The 18,931-nt window shown below is 37.5% G+C and overlaps 2 protein-coding genes across 5 annotated transcripts; both read left to right on the top strand.

Moving 5' to 3' along the window:
• The first annotated feature begins 3,296 nt into the window (after positions 1 to 3,296).
• On the top strand, positions 3,297 to 7,432 carry LOC103972298 (probable pectin methylesterase CGR2). Of its 3 annotated transcripts, none has more exons than XM_009386589.3 (7): positions 3,297 to 3,434; positions 3,699 to 3,851; positions 3,928 to 3,967; positions 4,099 to 4,134; positions 4,613 to 4,984; positions 6,162 to 6,217; positions 7,075 to 7,432. In XM_009386589.3, the coding sequence occupies exons 2-7, from the start codon at positions 3,726 to 3,728 to the stop codon at positions 7,219 to 7,221; spliced, it is 777 nt and encodes a 258-aa protein (XP_009384864.1). In that variant the 5' UTR covers positions 3,297 to 3,434; positions 3,699 to 3,725; the 3' UTR covers positions 7,222 to 7,432. The 3 variants fall into 3 exon arrangements, with proteins under 3 accessions (XP_009384864.1, XP_009384865.1, XP_009384863.1); XM_009386590.3 differs by having other exon boundaries at positions 4,099 to 4,140; positions 6,171 to 6,217; XM_009386588.2 differs by having other exon boundaries at positions 4,099 to 4,140.
• Positions 7,433 to 7,645: 213 nt separating this feature from the next.
• LOC135585763 (type 2 DNA topoisomerase 6 subunit B-like) lies at positions 7,646 to 18,802 on the top strand. Of its 2 annotated transcripts, none has more exons than XM_065091118.1 (15): positions 7,646 to 7,773; positions 7,899 to 8,007; positions 8,095 to 8,178; positions 10,148 to 10,174; positions 11,360 to 11,471; positions 11,586 to 11,667; positions 12,299 to 12,319; positions 13,386 to 13,582; positions 14,319 to 14,460; positions 15,344 to 15,540; positions 15,673 to 15,772; positions 17,308 to 17,599; positions 18,027 to 18,157; positions 18,253 to 18,338; positions 18,435 to 18,802. In XM_065091118.1, exons 1-15 carry the CDS (start codon positions 7,729 to 7,731, stop codon positions 18,622 to 18,624), a joined length of 1,815 nt encoding a protein of 604 aa, XP_064947190.1. In that variant the 5' UTR covers positions 7,646 to 7,728; the 3' UTR covers positions 18,625 to 18,802. The 2 variants fall into 2 exon arrangements, with proteins under 2 accessions (XP_064947190.1, XP_064947191.1); XM_065091119.1 differs by having other exon boundaries at positions 15,344 to 15,541; positions 15,653 to 15,772; positions 18,253 to 18,324; positions 18,435 to 18,637.
• Positions 18,803 to 18,931: the final 129 nt, after the last annotated feature.

The following is an 18,931-nucleotide window of genomic DNA, read 5'->3' as shown; positions in this document are numbered from 1 at the left end:
TCTCTCCCCTCCTCCTCGGCAAACTCTAATTTTTACCCAGCAAGCTCCTACTTTTACTGCATGCTTTCTTCCCACACTTTTGGCAGTACACTCTGCTTGTACTTGCTGTAGCGGAATCCTGATTTCGTCATTCTCAGCGGTGTGCGCTTGCGATGATGATGATAGCGAGCCCGGAAGTGCGTCTGAGACCAACGGGCGACGCATGTGGTGGGGAACAAAGCGCGCAGTGTCCAAAGACCACCACCATTGGGGAAAGCGTCCATTAATCTAATGCCGGATTAAAGACGGTCCGGTCTCCTAAACAGTGCCAGCGCAGACTCCAACACCCAAACCACTGAGCACAACCCACAATTTAGCCTGTCATTAATTGCAGCTCCACCGTTTCTTTTCTTTGTCTCCTTTGTCTTCTCGATGCTTTCGGCTGCCGGTCGAGCGAAAGTTGCGGGTTTTTTTTTTGCTTAATTTATTCCAGCACTTAATTTATAATCTTTTATACAGTAATATATATATATATATATATTAATCTCGTATCTAAAATATTCTCAATCATCTATTTATTTTTCCTCCCTTCTCCTATAAATCCAAGACAGATCGATTCAATTATAACATTTCTAATAATATTTTAAAAAAAATTATAACTATATAGTTTTTTGTCGTTTTGTGTTTGAGAAATTTTTTAGGTGTTTGATTTTAGTTGTCAAACCAACCACATTATTATTTTCAACACAGCTCTTTGACATGTAATATATAAAATATATCCATAATTGAGAAGATAATTTGTCTTAGCCTGTTTGACCTGATTAAGGAATACATCATGCAATCCACATCAAGCTAAAATTGCGCATGATTCATTAGATAAAAGACACACGTAGTTAGCTTACCTAATTTAATTAAGTCAACTGTGAAACATGTCAGAAGAATGCTACATGTAACCTTGACTCGTTAAAATATTATTGATGAATTATTATTATTATTATTTTAAATAATATTGATTATGATGATGGTAATGATAATGATAATAATAATAACAATAATAATAATGTTGATGTAAACAACTTTAAGCCATGGCTTCGAGGCTGATGTGACTTGGTTCGGGTCCGGATGAGGGGGGATCTTCCGGGGACGATCCTCGTGACGGTTGAGGTGGTTGATCATAGTGGTCCGATCGGGAAGGAATCATCGTTTCCTCTGGGAAGAAACTCCTCGCTTGAGTGTTTAGTGGGAGACCTCCGCCTTCGTGTCTGCACAAAGGTCGGGTCGGGGGAGCTCGGCCCGACCCATCCGACGATCAAGTTAGTGAATAATTGCAGGGGATTTTTTATCTATGCTGGTGTCCTCTCCCTCCACCCCTCCCTTTTTTCTTAGAGTGCGAGGGTTTTTATAGGGAGGATTACCGTTGCTTGATGTGCATGCCTCGCAGGGAGTAGGATCGTACTTATGGTAGCTTCTGACATCGTCGTTGACGTGACGTGAGGGATCGAGCCTGAGCAAGGTGTTAATGTGCCTTGATAGACGTTTTCGGTCCGTATTGACCAGGTGATGTCAGGTCAATAAAGACATGAAACGTCATCAGGGGTAGCTGATGTCACGCGAGTCTTATCGTAATTATTATCCTACTTAAGGTATAACAATGACATTGACTGTCAACGCTGATGATAATGATGGTGGATATTAATTGTGGTAGCGGAAACTATACTAGTTGGAAAAAGATACACATCAATAACGATAACGATGATATTGATTACGGTGCAAAGAATGGTAATGATGGAGACCACCGTTAGTGGCTGACAGCCGCAGCCCCCCTCTCGAGAGTTCCTCTATTCACGACCGTGACAGTATTACTGCCAGCGTCACAGAGGATTCTGCAGTGGATAAGGTGCCATCGTTACCGCCGGAGGTGTGATGGTGTTCACCATGAATGCATTTTCGGCCCCCAGTCCCCATCGCTGCTGCAACTGCACAGCGACCTCCCTCGCAGATCGTCAACTCCTGTAGCTTTTGATGGTTTCGACACCCGTTGTTTTTGATCGAACCACGCACGGGAAAGTTGTATCAGTCTGCGTGAAAGAGAGAGAGAGAGAGAGAGAGGTAACGATCATGCAGTAAATCCTGGGAAACAGTCGCATGGTTCGTCTTCGGTAATGGCGTCAGGGAGTCTTGAATGGCTGGAGCGGGCAACGATGAAGCGCGGCAAACCCACGTGCATGCACTGCGTGAAGGCGAGAAATTACCGAGGCCGTGAAACGCCCATGGCGGACAAGCAGAGCGGAATCCACAGCACGCCATCTCCAGGCCTGCTACCGTCGAGAGACGGTCAGAGGGAGGGACCAGAGAGGGCGGTGCTGCTGTCGCCGTGTCCTTTTTTCTGCTCTTACTACGGTAAATCCTGGGTGGTCAAACGTTGGTCCCAAAACATTAACGTACGAATCTAAATCTTTTAATTTTCATATTTTATAATAATTATAAGATACAAAATATTCTTTTTATAAAATAATATCTTAAAATCTCTCTTAATTTATTTTAATTTTAATTAAAAGTATATGATACCGATTTAAGTGTCTAAAAGAATGAACTGCTCGAGGAAAGAAATGCTCGTATGACTAAGGGACTAACTATAAAATGGATAAATCGAGATGAGGTGTGACCTTTCTCACACTCACCTAATATATTTCAGGAGATCGAACTGAGCAACAGAGAGATCAAATTAGCATTAGCGTCAGAGTAACATTGTCAAATATGCTACTAGCAATAATGTTGAGCGAGTCATCATGAAGATTTTTGATGTTCCGATTCTCAAAACGTGATGGCATTTTCAAAGTGGATGGAATCAGCTCAATTCCGATGTGGATTGACTGAGTTCTAACGGATCCTTTAGAGCAAGCCTCGCACGAATTTGAAGTTGGGCCAAATGGGCCGATGAGCCCGCCAATTGTTCTAATCAAACCTGGTGAAATATACTAATAAGTGTTAGATTAGAGGGTGGCATAAAATGGTTTAATTAGAAAATATAATTAATATTATTAATTTAACTATAAATTTTGAATATTAATAATTATTAAGAGTATTAATAATTAATAGTTCTATAAATTAATGGGGATATATTAATCTCGCGTCCGCGTTTGGTCGCGAAGCATTGATCCGTTACGAGAGGTGTGTTTGAAGGTGTAACTTTCTTGGCCGTCAAAGTCGGGATCTGTCCAATCGGAAGACGTCCGAAATGATACCACAGCAACGGACGGTTGCGATGTGGATTTTGGGACATGCTGCTTAAAAGTGCAGTTGGAGAGGATCCGCGTCCCAAATGCGCCGACAGTGGTCGAAAGCGTGTGCTCTACTAGTGAAAGTTCGTTCGTCCGTGGAGCGCCTCGTCTTAGATCTGGCGGGCAACGGGCGCTGCAAATCTCCGATGCCGCTCGTCGATTCCGCAAGCGCAGGTGATTTCCATTTGATTCAACAACGCCAAACCCTCGATCTCTTTCTTTTTCCCGTTTCTTGCGAGATTTGAACTCCGTTGGTCGCGCCGCTTTGGATTCGGTGTCCCTTTTGCCTAGATTTCCCTTGATCCATGTACCTAGCGCTGTAGATTTGGTCCTGTTCTTCTCTTTACCGAATATTAGGTTTAACGAGTTCTTTTTGGTTTTCTTTTTACTTGTAAGAATGGTATCTTGATCTCCCCCTTCGTTTACGTTGTTCATCAGCATAAGATATTGCGACAACTGGAAGCCATGGCAGCAAGAAGAGCAGTGAATCAATCTCGACGCTTGCCTGACAGCGCAAGCATTCCGCTTGTCAGCTCACTGCACCCAAAGTCACGGAGCACGCCATTGTTATCTGTAGGGCTGGTCCTCTTGGTATGGTGCTTCCTTGCTTTCTTCATATAGGTGCAGAATCGTGCAAATTGACAGAATGCTCTTTCTGGAATTGCAGGGTGCTTTTCTTCTCATTGGTTACTCCTACAGCAGCTCTGGTACGTGAAATTTCCCATAAAGATTTGTAGTGTATGTGGTTTTTGCAATAGCTTCCTGTCGTTCTGGTTAATTAGCTGATGTCTTATTCCGTTTGACATGTGATGTGACCATTTAACCTTCTAATGGCCAGGTGGATTGGCCAGTGACAAGGAAGCAATACACAAAGGTGAAGGTGTGTGTCGTTTTCTTCGTTTCATCCTATCAGTATTGTGTCAAAAAATCTTCCGGGCTGTTCAAGAGTTATTTTGGAATGGTTCTTCTTTTTGTACTGCCTCACCCACCCTTCAATCTTTTCATATGTATGGCTGTTCTGGTGAAAGCCACATCCTATTTCCTTATAGTTAAACCTTGATTGGGATGTCTAGAATGGTTTGATACGGTATTCAGTACTTTCTTTGAATCTCATTTTTATATAATGTAACCATATGCCTATTTCGCTAAGCCATTTGCCTCATACTACAATAAGGTTGATTTCAGGTGGAGATCGACTTGGAATTGCACTTTTTATTATATAGCTTAATGTGGGGCAAGAATCTTGATGCTACAGCTCCTTTAGCCTTGACAAATGTCATATGCTGTAGTTCTAACTGTCTGGTTTGCCCTCTCCTTTCCGACCTTGGATTATTTTTCTCCGTTATTCGCAGGTGCTTCCTGCACATCAGAAGTTCATCGGGCGATACCTTTTCTGAAGAAGGCTTATGGTCAAACCATGCGCAAGGTTTTGCATGTAGGGCCTGACACTTGTGCGGTTGTTTCTACATTGTTAAAAGAAGATGATACTGAAGCTTGGGGTGTGGAACCATATGACTTGGAGGATGCTGATAGTAGTTGCAAGAGGCTTATTCGTAAAGGATTTGTGCGTTCAGCTGATATCAAATTTTCTCTGCCATATAGGCCAAAGTCGTTTTCTGTTGTCATTGTCTCAGATGCATTGGATTACTTATCTCCAAAATACCTTAACAAGACGCTTCCAGACCTGGCAAGAGTATCATCTGATGGACTTGTTATATTTGCTGGTAATTATTTATCTTGTGCTAATCTATTATGAAGCAATATTTTCCAAATTCTGTTTGAAACCTTGAGAGTATGTCAAAAACCTTATTTTTTGCTTTCGTGGTTGGTTACACACAATAATGTTTAATATGTAAGGAAACTAAAACATCAAAATTTTTTTTAGGATTTTACTTTGGTAAGATCAATATTGAACTTGTATCTGTTACATGGAATACATATAGATTTGAAAGGACTGGTTTGGTACTATTGAAATCCATAAGTTTTAGGTGTCATTGTTCAGGATGAGTACACTTTTCAGTCATGATGATTACCTTTTGTTTGTCATGATGAATACTTTTGTTTAGAATTTGGAAGGATATCTAATTTCTATACGGCATGAACAATAAGCTCTGTTAGAATTCGAAAAAATCACTGTCAAACCAGTCATGATTAATAGCAAGAGAATATGTTTGTCTTCTAGTTCAGCATGATTGGATTACTGTCTCCATTGTCATTTTGTACTAATCAGAGTTGATGTCTATCGCCTCATCATTTTGTTTGGTTTTTAAATTGCTGTTGAATTGGACTTCTGGTGTAATTTATCATATCTGGTGAAGGATCTCTGAGTTTGGGTCTTACTGCTAAGCTTACTTTTAAAGCCACATAGGTTCCACTTGTCATCCACATTTTGGCTTTCGGTTTGTCTATGTGGTGCTTTTAACTGTCTTGAGACAATTTTATCTTACAGTTATAACACATGGTTTGTATTCTCATATGGTTTTGTATGCATTACCTTCTGGATAAGAACCAGTACTTGGAGTAATAACCAACATAAAATCATAGAAGTGTGGAAATTAATTAATTGGTAAGCTCATTTAAACCTATAAATTGGAGAAGTAAAGTTTGAATACTGTCTTGAATGTTGGGATGGTAATCCTCTTGAATGGAGAATGAAATATGGCAGTGTCCTCTCTCCTTGTTCTTGTAGCAATTTGCAACTGCATTTCATTCCAATAAGATCTGGATAGTTTCTATTGTCGATCATCATTTGTCAAGTTTTTCATCTTAGCCTTGCTTATAGTGGCATTTTTGTGCAACATAAAAACCTATGCTTTATGTAAAAGTTATATCTACTCTCAAGTTAGACACTCAAATTTAAAGTAAATGTTCATTGTTCTAGAATCGTTCCTAATGTTGTAGGTTATCCAGGTCAGCAGAGAGCCAAGGTTTTGGAGCTTGCAAAATTTGGAAAACCGGTATGTCCTTCAATTAATATACATCTATTATACTGGTACTTCAATTTACGGGGAAGCTATTGTCAACCCTTCCTATTGAGCATTTAGACCTTGTCATGGTTGCTTTACAGCTGTCTACTACCATTTTGATTCTATTTCAACACGATGTTGCTTTCCAACTTTTAGTCAGCCATAATGTTATTAACAGTGTGATCTTATTAGAATTAGAACCTTCAGTCTCTCTTTTATTGGGCAGTCTTATTAGATTCATCTTGTTCTGGGGGTGGACCAACAAAGCCGAAAGATACAGCAAGCCTGTCTAGCTTTTTAGGAACAGTAAGTTGGGAGGTCATCTTATGAGCATTAACAACTGATGAAATTATACTAAATGCAATGCCAGAGCTCTGAGTTTGAAAAATGGTGATCTAGAAAGAATGCGGGAGAGCTTGATCAAATTAGAATGAGTACATTATAAAGTCCAAATATATTGTGGAGCTTTAATGATGAATAATTCTTAATTCAAATCTTACCAAACTGTCTGTTGGGGTCACGAATAGCAGGGACAAAGCTTGGGATGGGAACTTTACACAAAAAAAGGTGATTTTCTTTTTTGTCAGTGCTTCTGTTATCCATCTCGGTCAAGGTAATATGCAGTCTTGCGGCCTACTTCTTTCGAGAATGCTGAAAATGTTAGTCAGCATCGAGATACTTGTGAATTTACAGGGTTCTTTATATTAATCTCTCATCGCTTTAAGCTCCTTAATCTGACAATAAAAATAGTGTTTGTTCGTGTTGGTACCATGGCTTAGTTGCAGCAGTCTTACCATTGTTTTGTTAAGCATTCCGAATGGGTGATAATTCGGTGCTTTGGTTTGTAGGTTAAATTGCGGAGTTCATCCTGGTGGATACGATATTTTGTTCAGACTGGCTTACAAGAGAATGAAGCTGCCACAAAGAAGTTTGAGCAGGCTGCAAGCAAGAGCTCTTACAAACCGAGCTGCCAGATTTTTCACCTCGTCTCATAGATGATGGGTCGTTTCTGCTATGCTGTGGACACTGCCAAAGTACTTTGTGCACCGTCAATTGTTGTATTCAACCACTCGAAGTATCACTGTACTATTGGAGTTTTAGGAGCACCGTCTCCTCTGTGAGGTTTTAGATTTCCGTTGGATGTAATTGTATGACTTGGACTAGTTAATTTAAGCCTATGAGTTAAATAAAACATGTATTTTGGTACGTTTACATGACCACATGACATTCTTTTATTATTTACATCCATAAAGAACTATCAAACCTTAACATGCATAATACCCTTTATCTCAAGTTACTAATAATATCAATATTATTATAATAATAGCAATAATAATTTTGCAATACAATAATTTATTATGATTATTATTGTTATTGAATATATATATATATATATATGCACACACACACACACGCACAGACATCTCCCAGGATAACCAACTCATCGGTATGCATCGGGTATAAGTGCAGAGGACGGAAAGGGTAAAGGAGAACCTTCTCCCATGGCGACCGACTTCTCTTCTTCTACTCGGAGACTATTCAGGAGCGTACGGCGCGGCAACTTTCGTCTACGAATTGGATTTCGCGTTTCATTTTCCGTGTTTTTGGTTCTTCATCGTAATATTATCTGCGGTATCTTTTGCCCCATTCTTGGTTTCTTTACCCTCCGCAGTTGATCTATCTGGCGGTTCAAAGATGCCGGATCGCGGAGACTCTCTGCAGACTGTCGGTCTCGATCAGATGCTTCCGCGTGTCGAATCCTCCATTCATGCGCATCTCTAGTGAGAGCCCGAACGCCAGTATAATTTTGGTTCAGTCGGTAGTTCGAATTTTCTGTGAAGCATCTCAGATTTTATATGAATGACCAGTTTCAGACACTGGGGTCGGAAGCAGCTTGGTGGAGTTCCAGGACCTGGACCGGGGAATGTGTTCCGTTTCATCCGACAAATGGGGTAATGCTCGATAGTTGATCTAGAATAATGATTGTGATTTCTAACTTCCATCTAACTTAAATATCCTCTCATCTTGTTGGGAGTCATCGCTATATGATTGTTCTACCTGTCATTTGATGATTGCATACGTTTAGTTCTTTAGGTTGGTAATAAGAGGTTTCGTAAACCTTTAGTTCTTTAGGTTGGGAGTCATCGCTATACACCTTTAGTTCTTTAGGATGGTAATAAGAGGTTTTGTAAACCATAACTAAATGCCCATAATTTGTTGCATAACTGATGAAACATAATAATAGGTTAAAAAACCATAGTTGGTGAAACCCATCCAGTAAAATGGGAGTAAGTGTACGTTCTGGAGTAATGGTTTGCTGGCAGGTTCAACACTTAGGGAACTTGAACTTAAGGTACAGGTTGCACGTCATGTACTGGCAGATTGTCATGTACGTGTACATTGTGGAATAAGCTTAGCGATATTAGACTGAAGATACAGGTTGCACATGCCATCTAGTGGGAGGTTGTCATGCCAGATCCCTTGTGGCATAATGTGATGTCTAATGGTATGCATCTGTATCATATGTTGCTTCTGCCTCTTGCAGCAAGTTGAATTGCAGCCTGGCATGATACAAGAGAATCAATACTCAAATCTTTGGTATTAACAAATGTAACATGAGTTCTTATTTCATGGTTCCTAGCTTGATTAGGAAAAAAACATGCAACAAACAAATTCCACCGATAAAACAAGAAAAGGAGAACTGAGGGAGAGTCATGAGGAGGATAGGGATGGCAGAAGATAGCTGAGGGTCAATCCAATTGACATTTAGCTGAATTTAAAGGTGGTGCAGAAGTAAAAACATAGATACTACTTGAACAAAAAAAATGGTAATCTGTGATTATCATTTTTCAACTTTTTCAGCTAAATCAACTCTCATTGTATTCATTGAATCAGGAGCATCAGCCCTAACAAATTTCTGAAGATATTCCTTTGAGTAACTCTATTCCTGCCATAAGAGATGACATAAATTGATAATTTAACTACACAGTGAAGAACAAGAATAGGTGTAAGAGAAAAACTTTTTTATTTATAATATATTTCTAGGAGTTGTTTTTCTGAAGTTGGTTTCTGCATTGAGAATTTCAGGCCATAATCATAGAGTGGCTTTATTGTTGGGTACTTGAGTGTATGGGTTAATCGTGTCATTGTACATGTTAATAAATCCCAATATTCTCATCAGTTGCTGTAAAAGGTAAAGCCACCCAACATTCTCATTAGTGCCTCTAAAAGGTAAAGCCATTCATGTAGTAAACACCTGTAATCATATATGTTAGCACATTCTGCAATTCATTCAAACCAAATGAAAGGCATCTGATTTGAAAGAATACAAGGTAAAGCAATTCATTCACAACAAATGAATCATCAGTCAAATGTCCCAGAATTTAAAATTTTCGTTATCCAAATTTTGAACTATGTTTCAGCACTAACTTCTTGGCTCACAATGGCTACCAGCTACTTCGTTTTTCTTACATCCAAGTTCTTGAATGAAATTCTGCATAATGTAAGATGTTATTTTCCCCTTGTCCTTTTGCCTGTTAATCTCCCAATTTCAAAATTTGGAGTAAAAGTTGAGTAAGATTTCAATTACATTGATTACTGCTGAACTACTGGTTCTTGTAACTGCTTCAAATTAAGATGCGGATTATCTATAACATACAGTTCATTCCTTCATATGGGCTTCCTTATATTTGTACGTTGAATTTAAGTGTTTCCCTTCTCTGTTGTTGTGGAGCATGTCTCCATATAAAAAAAGAGAGTGATTTCGTAAGTTTGAAAGGCCTTCTTGATGAAAGGGATTTGCATATTTTGTAAGAAATCGTACAATTGTTTTCTTTCATTTTTTTTTATGTATTTTGCCTTTCTGATAAAGATTCAATCAGTTTATTTACCATGTACTATTTTTTTCTTTTTCATTTGCAGATGGAATGCTGTCAATAACAACTACTGGTAAGTTGTTATTTTGCTTAAATAACAACTTAATTTGTTAGAAATTTCATCATACCAGAATTAAATTTGCTTAGATCCTTACTTTTCTGATAATAATTAAAATATGGTCTATGAAATTCCTATGCTCATTTATAGTAAGGTTGGCCTTTATAAATTTTGTTAACTTGAGTCTGTAATTCTAAGGAATTTCTGTAAATGATTTTATTCCTTATGATGCATTTCTGATTCTACTGAGTACTCCATAGATAAGCTAGCATGGAAGTGCAACAAATGGCACACTAGCATATCCCATGTCACCGAATAAAGCAACCATCATTGACCCTGACATTTTCAGTTCTCTTGCATCTTCACCATTCTTATCAGTATAATCAGGAAACCTTGCAGCCCATGTAAGTTTCAGTTAATTTTATTGATGTTCAGGTCTTGGACTTGGTTGCTATATGGAGTTATGCATTATTAATGATTTTAAAAGAATTGACATGCTGTGGAAACATCTTACACACAATTAGGTGAAGATCAGAAGGACCATCAGAGAATGAACATATGTAAACATGTGCTACTTTATTAAATATTTGAACATCAAACATCTTTTCCTCTTTGACTTTATGACATTTTGCAGCTCTTCCAGTGGTTAAGAAAAAGCTGTTCCCCAACAACATAAAGAAAATATGCAACCTGATAGTACTTAGATAATTGACCATATCAGTCAAATATTATTAATAAAATTAAGAACTCTTGAAAGTTGGAGATGTTCTAAAGTTTATCGTCTTCTATACTGACAAATTGCAGTTTACATGCAGTCAAAACTTTTAGAACTTTGTGAATCAAGTGGTAACACTACACTGAAGTGTTATGCTCAAATTCTTGGCATTTAATGGATCCTGTGTCAAACTTCTCTTACATGTCATTAGTGCTATTTCCTATGATGCCTCATTTGTCTTGAGATGGTTTTTCTTAGACATTTAAGTGTTTTTCGTTGACTATGTTGAACTTGTACCAACAGTTCTTCAATCATTTATATTTTTATATATGGCTGCAAACATCAATTGCATGTTCAGCTATGTGCTTACCTTAATATGTAAAGTAAGGTACTTTGATGAATAGTCAATTACTCCAGCTATTATTCTTATGCAGTAATGTTGTAGATATAGACTGGTCATATTGTGTATTGAACTTTTGGTCCAGGAATAAGAGACAAAGATATACATAACTACCATCTGAATCTTAGAGAAGCATTAACTTCTAAATTAAGGTTGAATACATTACCACCCACATGCAAGAATCATGGGACATTCAGGCAAGTTTTGCTAGATTATTCTGTATTTCCGTTGCACCTTCCAATACGATCATCTCTTTGATGTTGGCAAATCATTGGGATAGTTAAACTTATGCATCTAAAACTACATTTTAGTGGGACCGAAGTTTGCTTTTCTACTGCAGAGGAAGACAACATTGATGACTTCATGGCATGGGTGTTTCCCTTTGTTCAGAAGGTTCATCTCTGTGCCTGCTACTTAAATCTAGTCTGAATGTAACAAAGTGAATATAATGGAAATGCTATATGATGAGACAGTTCTATTTACCTTAAACATGAACAAAAATAAAGAGAATGAATAGTTCTGGATCCAGCATATAAGTTGAAAAGCAAGATTACATACCTTTCATTGATTTCAAACCATATAATGATATCTAGTATCACCCTAGAACAGCCCTTTTTCAGTTTTTCCTAAAATATCTAGATCCTAGAAAGTTGGCAGCATTTGCATTTTGTGAAAACCATTCCACATCATCAGCATTGAATGTAGTCGACATGGAAAACCAAGCTAGCCTAGCCTATGTGACGTTGGATGGTTCATTTTAGAACTTCAATTTAAATCACAACTACCTATTTTAATGGTTTGGGATTGGTGGTATAGCATAATGGCAGCATCCCTTGTCATATTCCTTAATGAAATTATAAATTTGATGGAATTGTAACTTCTTAGTTTCTTAGCATATGTTATTTTAATTTGATCAGGGAAAGCTACAGGCTTCTGGATTCAGTTATACATTTCAAGCATTTGATCCTGTATTAAATCATCCTCTTTTCTCAGACTAGTGTTTCTTTGTCCTTTGCTTTTGCAGATATTTCTACTGAAGACACCTGTAAGTTCATCCATGTAGTTGATTCCTGTTCTAATTGGGAACTGACATCTGTTTGTTTCAGTTGCATCTTAGTGTGCTTCAGTATCGGTAATATGCTTCCAAGTGTTACAAGCTTAGTTACCTCAAGCTATTATCATGCTACTCCAGCCTTGCTGGATACTTCGTTGGATTTCATAACATTGTCATTAAGATGGTCATGTTTCATGATTTATGGTGCAAGGGTCAGACAGATTGAAAGCTTATATAAACATATCTTGGTGTTACTTTTCAGTGATTTCAGGATTCCTCTTCTCGATGAAGTGTTTACCAATTTAGGTTTATGGAATACCTTCTAACTTAAAATAAGGATTCAAATATCTGTAGTACTTGATGAAAATTTTCATCGGCGAATTTAAGGTAGGATGATGTGAAGTATTGTGGTTATAAATGACTTTGACTGTTGCCTGTTCTCATTGCCGCTATATTATACTAAGCCACATGATTGTGAGTTCAGACAACTACAAATGCTATATGTCATCATCATCTTACTGCACTTTCAAGCTTTGATAGCCATCCTGGACAATAACTTCATGATCCCAATACGTTGCTGTGAACTTGTCAATTTTCTGATATGGTCCATTCATACTGGTTGCATTTTATTTATGATATCAGGTGAGGTCTTTGCCTTAATGCATCATTTGAAAATTGCATATAGACTCTTTTAACTTAAGGCCCTAAATCTTGAACCATTTATTTCATTTTTGTAAGCTGATGGTCATCACATCAACCATGCTGATTTATTTACTTATTTGAATCGTGAATGTTTTAGTTCTGCATGATTCACTAGATTCAACTTGCTCCTTATGTAGGCACCAAATAGTAGCTTGTGGAATTGCACAAAACTCCTTTGCATTCATATCTAATCATGTCAATGTTTTCTTCCTTGGGCTTTAATGCTAAGTCCTGTTCTTGCTTTCAATAGATTGTTGATTTTAGGGTCCTATTGAAATATCTTTTTCTTTGGCATGCACATCAATTTCTGGAAATAGGATAAGTCTGATGACTATAACTACTCAAACTTGTACAGAATCTTGCTGTGGATCTCACAGTTGAGCATACAGAAAACCTTGGGTTGCGATACAATCACCTTCATCAAGAAACTGATGACATTTACCTGCCCCTTTCATTGTCAAATAACGAGCGGCTACTTTTAAGCCTTCAGAGCTATGTTCTCAGGCACAGAAATGCTTTAGATAAAGAGTGTCAGCTTTGTTTCACAAGCAGGTAGTCTAGAACATGCCAGTTACATTTTGTTCCAAATGCTGATTAATCTTTATACATTGTAATTGGTAAACATACTTGTTAGAGATTGTGTTCATCTGTTTCTGGAGTTTTTTTTGTATATTTACATATATTTTGGCAGAAAGGATAGATGCCGTTTTTTTATTTGCACTATTTCTTTTATCCTATGCTTCCCTTAGGTGTCATTGATTTAAGAGGACCAAAATGTCATTTTGTATTTATTGTATTAACTTCTGAGACTTTACATTAGAAGTGTCAACGGGTTTTGGTTGAGATGAGGTATTAAGGACAGATAGTGCTGACCCAAAACTGATCTGATCCACCAACAGGTCAAAATTTCTTGACCTGAGCTTGTACATGTGGTTAATAAGTTAGGTTGGCTGGCTTTCATAAAATTTGCTTCAGAAAATAATCAGCATTAGATCAGGGTGAACCTTAAGGAAGCACATGTTTGATCCAAACCTGATTTTTGAAAGGATCAATTTTTTTTTAATTGGACCTTAACCCATAAACCCCAATGGCTTAGGTCTGGTTTGACAAATTATTTCACCCAATACAATGTAATTATTGTTCATTATAAACTGTTTATAAACTATTGTACAATTATTATGTTATGTGCAATGTCGAATGTGAAAAAAATTGTTCATCAATTGCCAAAATCTCTATCCTAGAATTCTAGCTACTGTAATTTATAGATTGTTTTCTTTGTTCCAAATAGAGATCATTTAAAGTTTGGAACTGGGGTTGCAAGCAACATCCAAAATGTCAGAGATTCTGGACGGATAGTGGAAGTGGCAATAGTGATAACATCTGTGCAATCACAATGTTGTCTGTGGCGATTGAGCTATGCTACTTCACAGGTTTATATTTTTATCCCTTCATTCCATTTAGCATTACAAAAATATTTCCTTGTGGAACTTAGTTTAACTTTTTAAGTAAAACCATTATCTGAATATTTAAAGTTGAAATGTATCTGTGTGGCTGATTTATTCAATGGAATTTGATTGGGACAGATTGCAAAGTCATTCATGCACCTGTATGTTAAACTATTTCATACATTTGAAATTCGAATTCTTGTTCTTAATTTTTAATTTTGAATTATTTCAGCGTCTTAAAGCTGATAATTTCTAATAAACCAGTGGCAGTTGCTGTGATACATGAATTTGACATTTTTGTAAATATGATATTTAACTTTTATACTATGCTATGATTCTGAGAACTATAAGTGGTGAAATTTAGTTCTAACAGTAAAAGGAGTGGTGGTGTAGCTTTAAAGTTATTAGGTTGATGATTGCTTATTTGGTTCGAGATTTTAACCTTTCAAGATAATTGATGTCTGCTTGGACACACAGAGAAAGGAAATTTAACTTTCTGGGCAAGTCTTCTTTCATGAGTTAGGTCACTATACAATGTTCTATTGTAAATCAAGGGCATGACCAGAGTAGAGATGAATGAGTTGAAACAGGTCTTTGAAAATTATAGACCCACCTAAAGAGATCTTATAAAATTCACTATGATTTTTATTGTTCATTGGCTTGAAATATTTCACCATATCTTTTATCACACTTTTTTTCTTGGAACTCTTTCAGGAGCTTAAATATTTATAGATATTTGTTCTTATGTTCAACTATTTCTTGGAAACTAGGATTGGCCAATTGCCACAGCATGCTGAGAAATCTATGCTTATACTTGATTTGATTGAACTTTTATCCCATACAATTATAATATTCAAATTTTGTTCAGGTTATGTACTTCCAAGAATTCACACCCTTTTCAGTCACTCAATCATCGATTGATGCATTGACAAGCATAAATTGGCAAAATTATGGTTTAAGATTAAGGGAAATTATCATGGATGGAGATGGGAATGCGGTGCTTGAATGGGTGGACATGCCATCATTTGGCTACATGGATATTGCCATCCATTGTTACCATCAAAGATATCCAATTTAGGATGTATTGTTCTTGTCAGTTCATACTTCTTAGGATCTTCATTATTTTACAAGCTCATCCTGCTATTTGAGCAAAATTTTCCTTAACCTATTAAATAAAATTGTGACTCAAGAACGCACTTCAGCTGATCGAAATCTCATCAAGAAAGCAGTTAAGATTGCCCTGGATGACTTGAAGGCAAAATATGCAGGCCTTCTTCTCAGCTTTCGTTCCGTCAAGGTATATCTCACCATCCTTCATCTAATCATGATGCTTTATTGGTCTATATGAGTTTCTAGCATGCATTTCTGCTTCTAGCAAATATCAGATTTCCATATAATTCCTGTTAACTAATTACCAAGATTGTCGCTGCCAAGGCTGGACTTTGGGAGACCAGACATTCCTACTTAGAAATTTTGTAGCCAATTGTACTGATGATATGCCAAGTAGAACAAGATCCTTCTCATGAAAAGTACCATTCAACACATATATTGCATAGTTTTGTAGTTGCATCTAACGACTTGGAAAATACTAATGCAGCATTTTTTACATGTGAGCAAGCTCCCTGTGAGTAAGTCCACTATTGCCAAGTTAAGATGGAAGTCCATCATATCACTAGTTAGGTTTTGTGCAAACTTTCAAACAGGAAACATACTATCATAATGAGAATATCCATCTCATACATGTGAACACAACACCTGATTGTTATCATCGCAATTGATGTCAAAATTAAGCAAATTTGGGGTTAGTCTGTTATTTTATACCTCCAAATAGGGGTGTCCACAGGCCAATTTGTTTGGTGTGGAGGAAAATTTTGGATCAAACTAAACTTGTTCATTTTTTCAGAATCTGAACTGAAACGAAATGAGTTGACAATGAACACCTAACAGAAATTGTTTTTGTTCCAATGTGTTAAGGCCCCAAATAGTTGGGGCTTATGGCTTTGTTGTTGTTGTACTATATTTGTGTTAAGGATAATATTTTACCTGTCATGAAATTACATAGAATAGGTTACATTCATAAGTATAAAATTAGTTGCATGCATGTACTATGTTCTGCACGTAACTGTAAGGAATAAGTTGTGATGTCCCAACTACTTGGTGCTGAGTATATGGACTCTTATCTGCCTTTAAGCATTATTTGGAGTAATTTTACTAGTTAATCATTGTTTCTTGTAAAGTTTCCTTGGGTCTCTGTTCATCTCCTCACAGTTTTTGATCTTGGTACCAAACCTTATACCTGTTGCGTTGACACAAGGAAACATTATACCATGGAAGAGGGTTATCTTTTTAATTAGCGATATTAGAACAGGGATCAGCATGAGAATCAGTCTAAAGCTCAGGATACATTTATCCATAATTCTCTGTACAAGGCTTAAATACCTTAAAGAATCTATCATGTTCTCTGGTGCTTTGAATTGTGATTAACCAGTGCATGAGACCTTTAATCTTGTGACGTGAAGTTTTTACTGATCCATGCCAAGAGGGAACCTAATTAAATGGCACAGAAGCAATAAAAACAATGAGATAGGGGCTTGATTTATGAGCAGTTGGGTTAGATTTTGTTTTTGTTGTTGTTACAGCGGAGTTGGACTCAGGTTGCAATGGTAATGGGACCGATGTTGGAGGTCATTGGGAATGCAAACAACCAAAAACAAGGAGCTTATTTACGCGCTTGACTTTTATTTTTTCATGTTACCTGAGTCATTTATTCTCTTTCATTTGACCCCTTCTAATTGTTTACTGTATGTTACGTGGTTCTTACCGTTTCTTCAGATCCGCAATCACATTCCTGACCTTTCAAGAACAATTGCCGGTTTGATCTTGTCATCCAATGATCCGGAGTTCCATAGTGAATGTGCTTCCCTTCTCGGACTGCAATCCAATGATGCTTGCACTGAGGAGACAGTTGATTCTTGCATCAGGGAAAAGATTATTAGGATTATAGAAATGAATGATGGAAAGAAGAAGAAGAAGATAGAAAGGGGAAGTGCTCCCTGCCTTTTTGAATGTGAGGGCCACCTAAAAGAACATTGTCCAGAAGGAAAAGATGATGATTCTGAGGAAGGTACGAGTTGAGTTATCGTGAGTTTTAGGTGATTTGCTATATCCAATTAAGATAAGCTTGTAAATGTTATGATTTATCATCTACTAATAACTTGATATAAATAGCTTCTACTTCCAGAATGAGGGATGTGGCTTCGAGCCAATAGATCGGATTACTACCAGAGCTCAAGTATTATACTCAATGAAAGGACCTCATCTACACAGCATTGTCTTATCATGATGCTGGGATTTATTTCCTCGGAAGGAATTTAAATGCACGTGCTCTCCCTTGTTTGGCTAGCTGAAGAGCATTCATGTAGCTTATAGACTCGGTTGATATATAACTTGGCAGGAAAATTGGGCTTTGGAACTCCTGCGCAATGGATAATTTGGCCACAATTATGGATACATGTTTAGGAATGAACTAATTTCCAGTTTCCATATTGCAGTAAATTTCGACATGGAGCTCAGAGCCAAATATTACATAGCAAATAAGATCTGGATCTCTGACAGCTTAGAAACCTCCGTTGCTATCGAACGTATAACAGAGGCATGGCATATAGACTTCACGTTCTTGCATGTAAGCGTAGAGTCTGCTTGTTTGTACCCAGTTGTTAATTTGCTCGTCACTCTGTTCTTCTCATACGCATGGTTTCACGTTCCCTGAAACAACAGGAATGGATGGCGATCCTGCATTCCACCATATCAACGATTAATCATTCGTATGTAAAGAAGCGTAGTCTGCCTGTTAGTACCAGTTGGTAATTGCTCATCACTTGTTGTTACATGCAAGAACGTGAAGTCTATTTATTTTTCTTCTCGTACGCATGATTAATCATTGATATGGTGGAATGCAGGCTCGCCATCCATTCCTGTTGTTTCAGGGCAACGTTGACACTCCAGCAGTGGATTCATGAGCGACAAAAACATCCTTGTTCCTCCAAAGAGCTCAAAACTATTAACCCAGATCTTCCAGGATTGATTGCACTGATGATCCCAGGAGAGACAAGAGACACCATCGCGACACCCAGTCGGTGTCTTAATTAACAACGATACAGCAATGGGAAAACAGCTTGATGTAGGAATAACATTTTCTTTTTTCCCCAGTAAAATGATTTTGCAGTCATCAGACAGGTCGGTCCAGACCGAGCACTGGAAACCGCAGCCTGGCCTGATATAAATGGACCGGTTTCGTTGTGCACACTGTTAAAAAGGATTTGCCTTTCTTTGATTGTAGTGTTTTGTCGATAGAAATATACGAATCTAAAACAAGAAAAAAAAAAACAAAAATCTCCCCGAGCCGCCGCAATCTGACATAAATGGACAGGTTGGCAGTGTATTAAAATATTTTATT

The sequence above is a fragment of the Musa acuminata genome, chromosome BXJ1-11 (genome assembly GCF_036884655.1).
Source record: "Musa acuminata AAA Group cultivar baxijiao chromosome BXJ1-11, Cavendish_Baxijiao_AAA, whole genome shotgun sequence".
NCBI classification, from domain to species: Eukaryota; Viridiplantae; Streptophyta; class Magnoliopsida; order Zingiberales; family Musaceae; genus Musa; species Musa acuminata.
This window is presented reverse-complemented; position numbering and strand designations above follow the sequence as displayed.

Coding starts and splice junctions, on each gene's coding strand:
- LOC135585763 (XM_065091118.1), top strand. CDS start 7,729: ATGGCGACCGACTTCTCTTCTTCTACTCGGAGACTATTCAGGAGC. Junction 11,668..12,298: donor TGTTTCCCTTTGTTCAGAAG/GTTCATCTCTGT, acceptor TTGCTTTTGCAG/ATATTTCTACTGAAGACACC. Junction 18,158..18,252: donor TAGACTTCACGTTCTTGCAT/GTAAGCGTAGAG, acceptor CTGAAACAACAG/GAATGGATGGCGATCCTGCA.
- LOC103972298 (XM_009386588.2), top strand. CDS start 3,726: ATGGCAGCAAGAAGAGCAGTGAATCAATCTCGACGCTTGCCTGACAGC. Junction 3,852..3,927: donor CTGTAGGGCTGGTCCTCTTG/GTATGGTGCTTC, acceptor CTGGAATTGCAG/GGTGCTTTTCTTCTCATTGG. Junction 3,968..4,098: donor TTACTCCTACAGCAGCTCTG/GTACGTGAAATT, acceptor TCTAATGGCCAG/GTGGATTGGCCAGTGACAAG.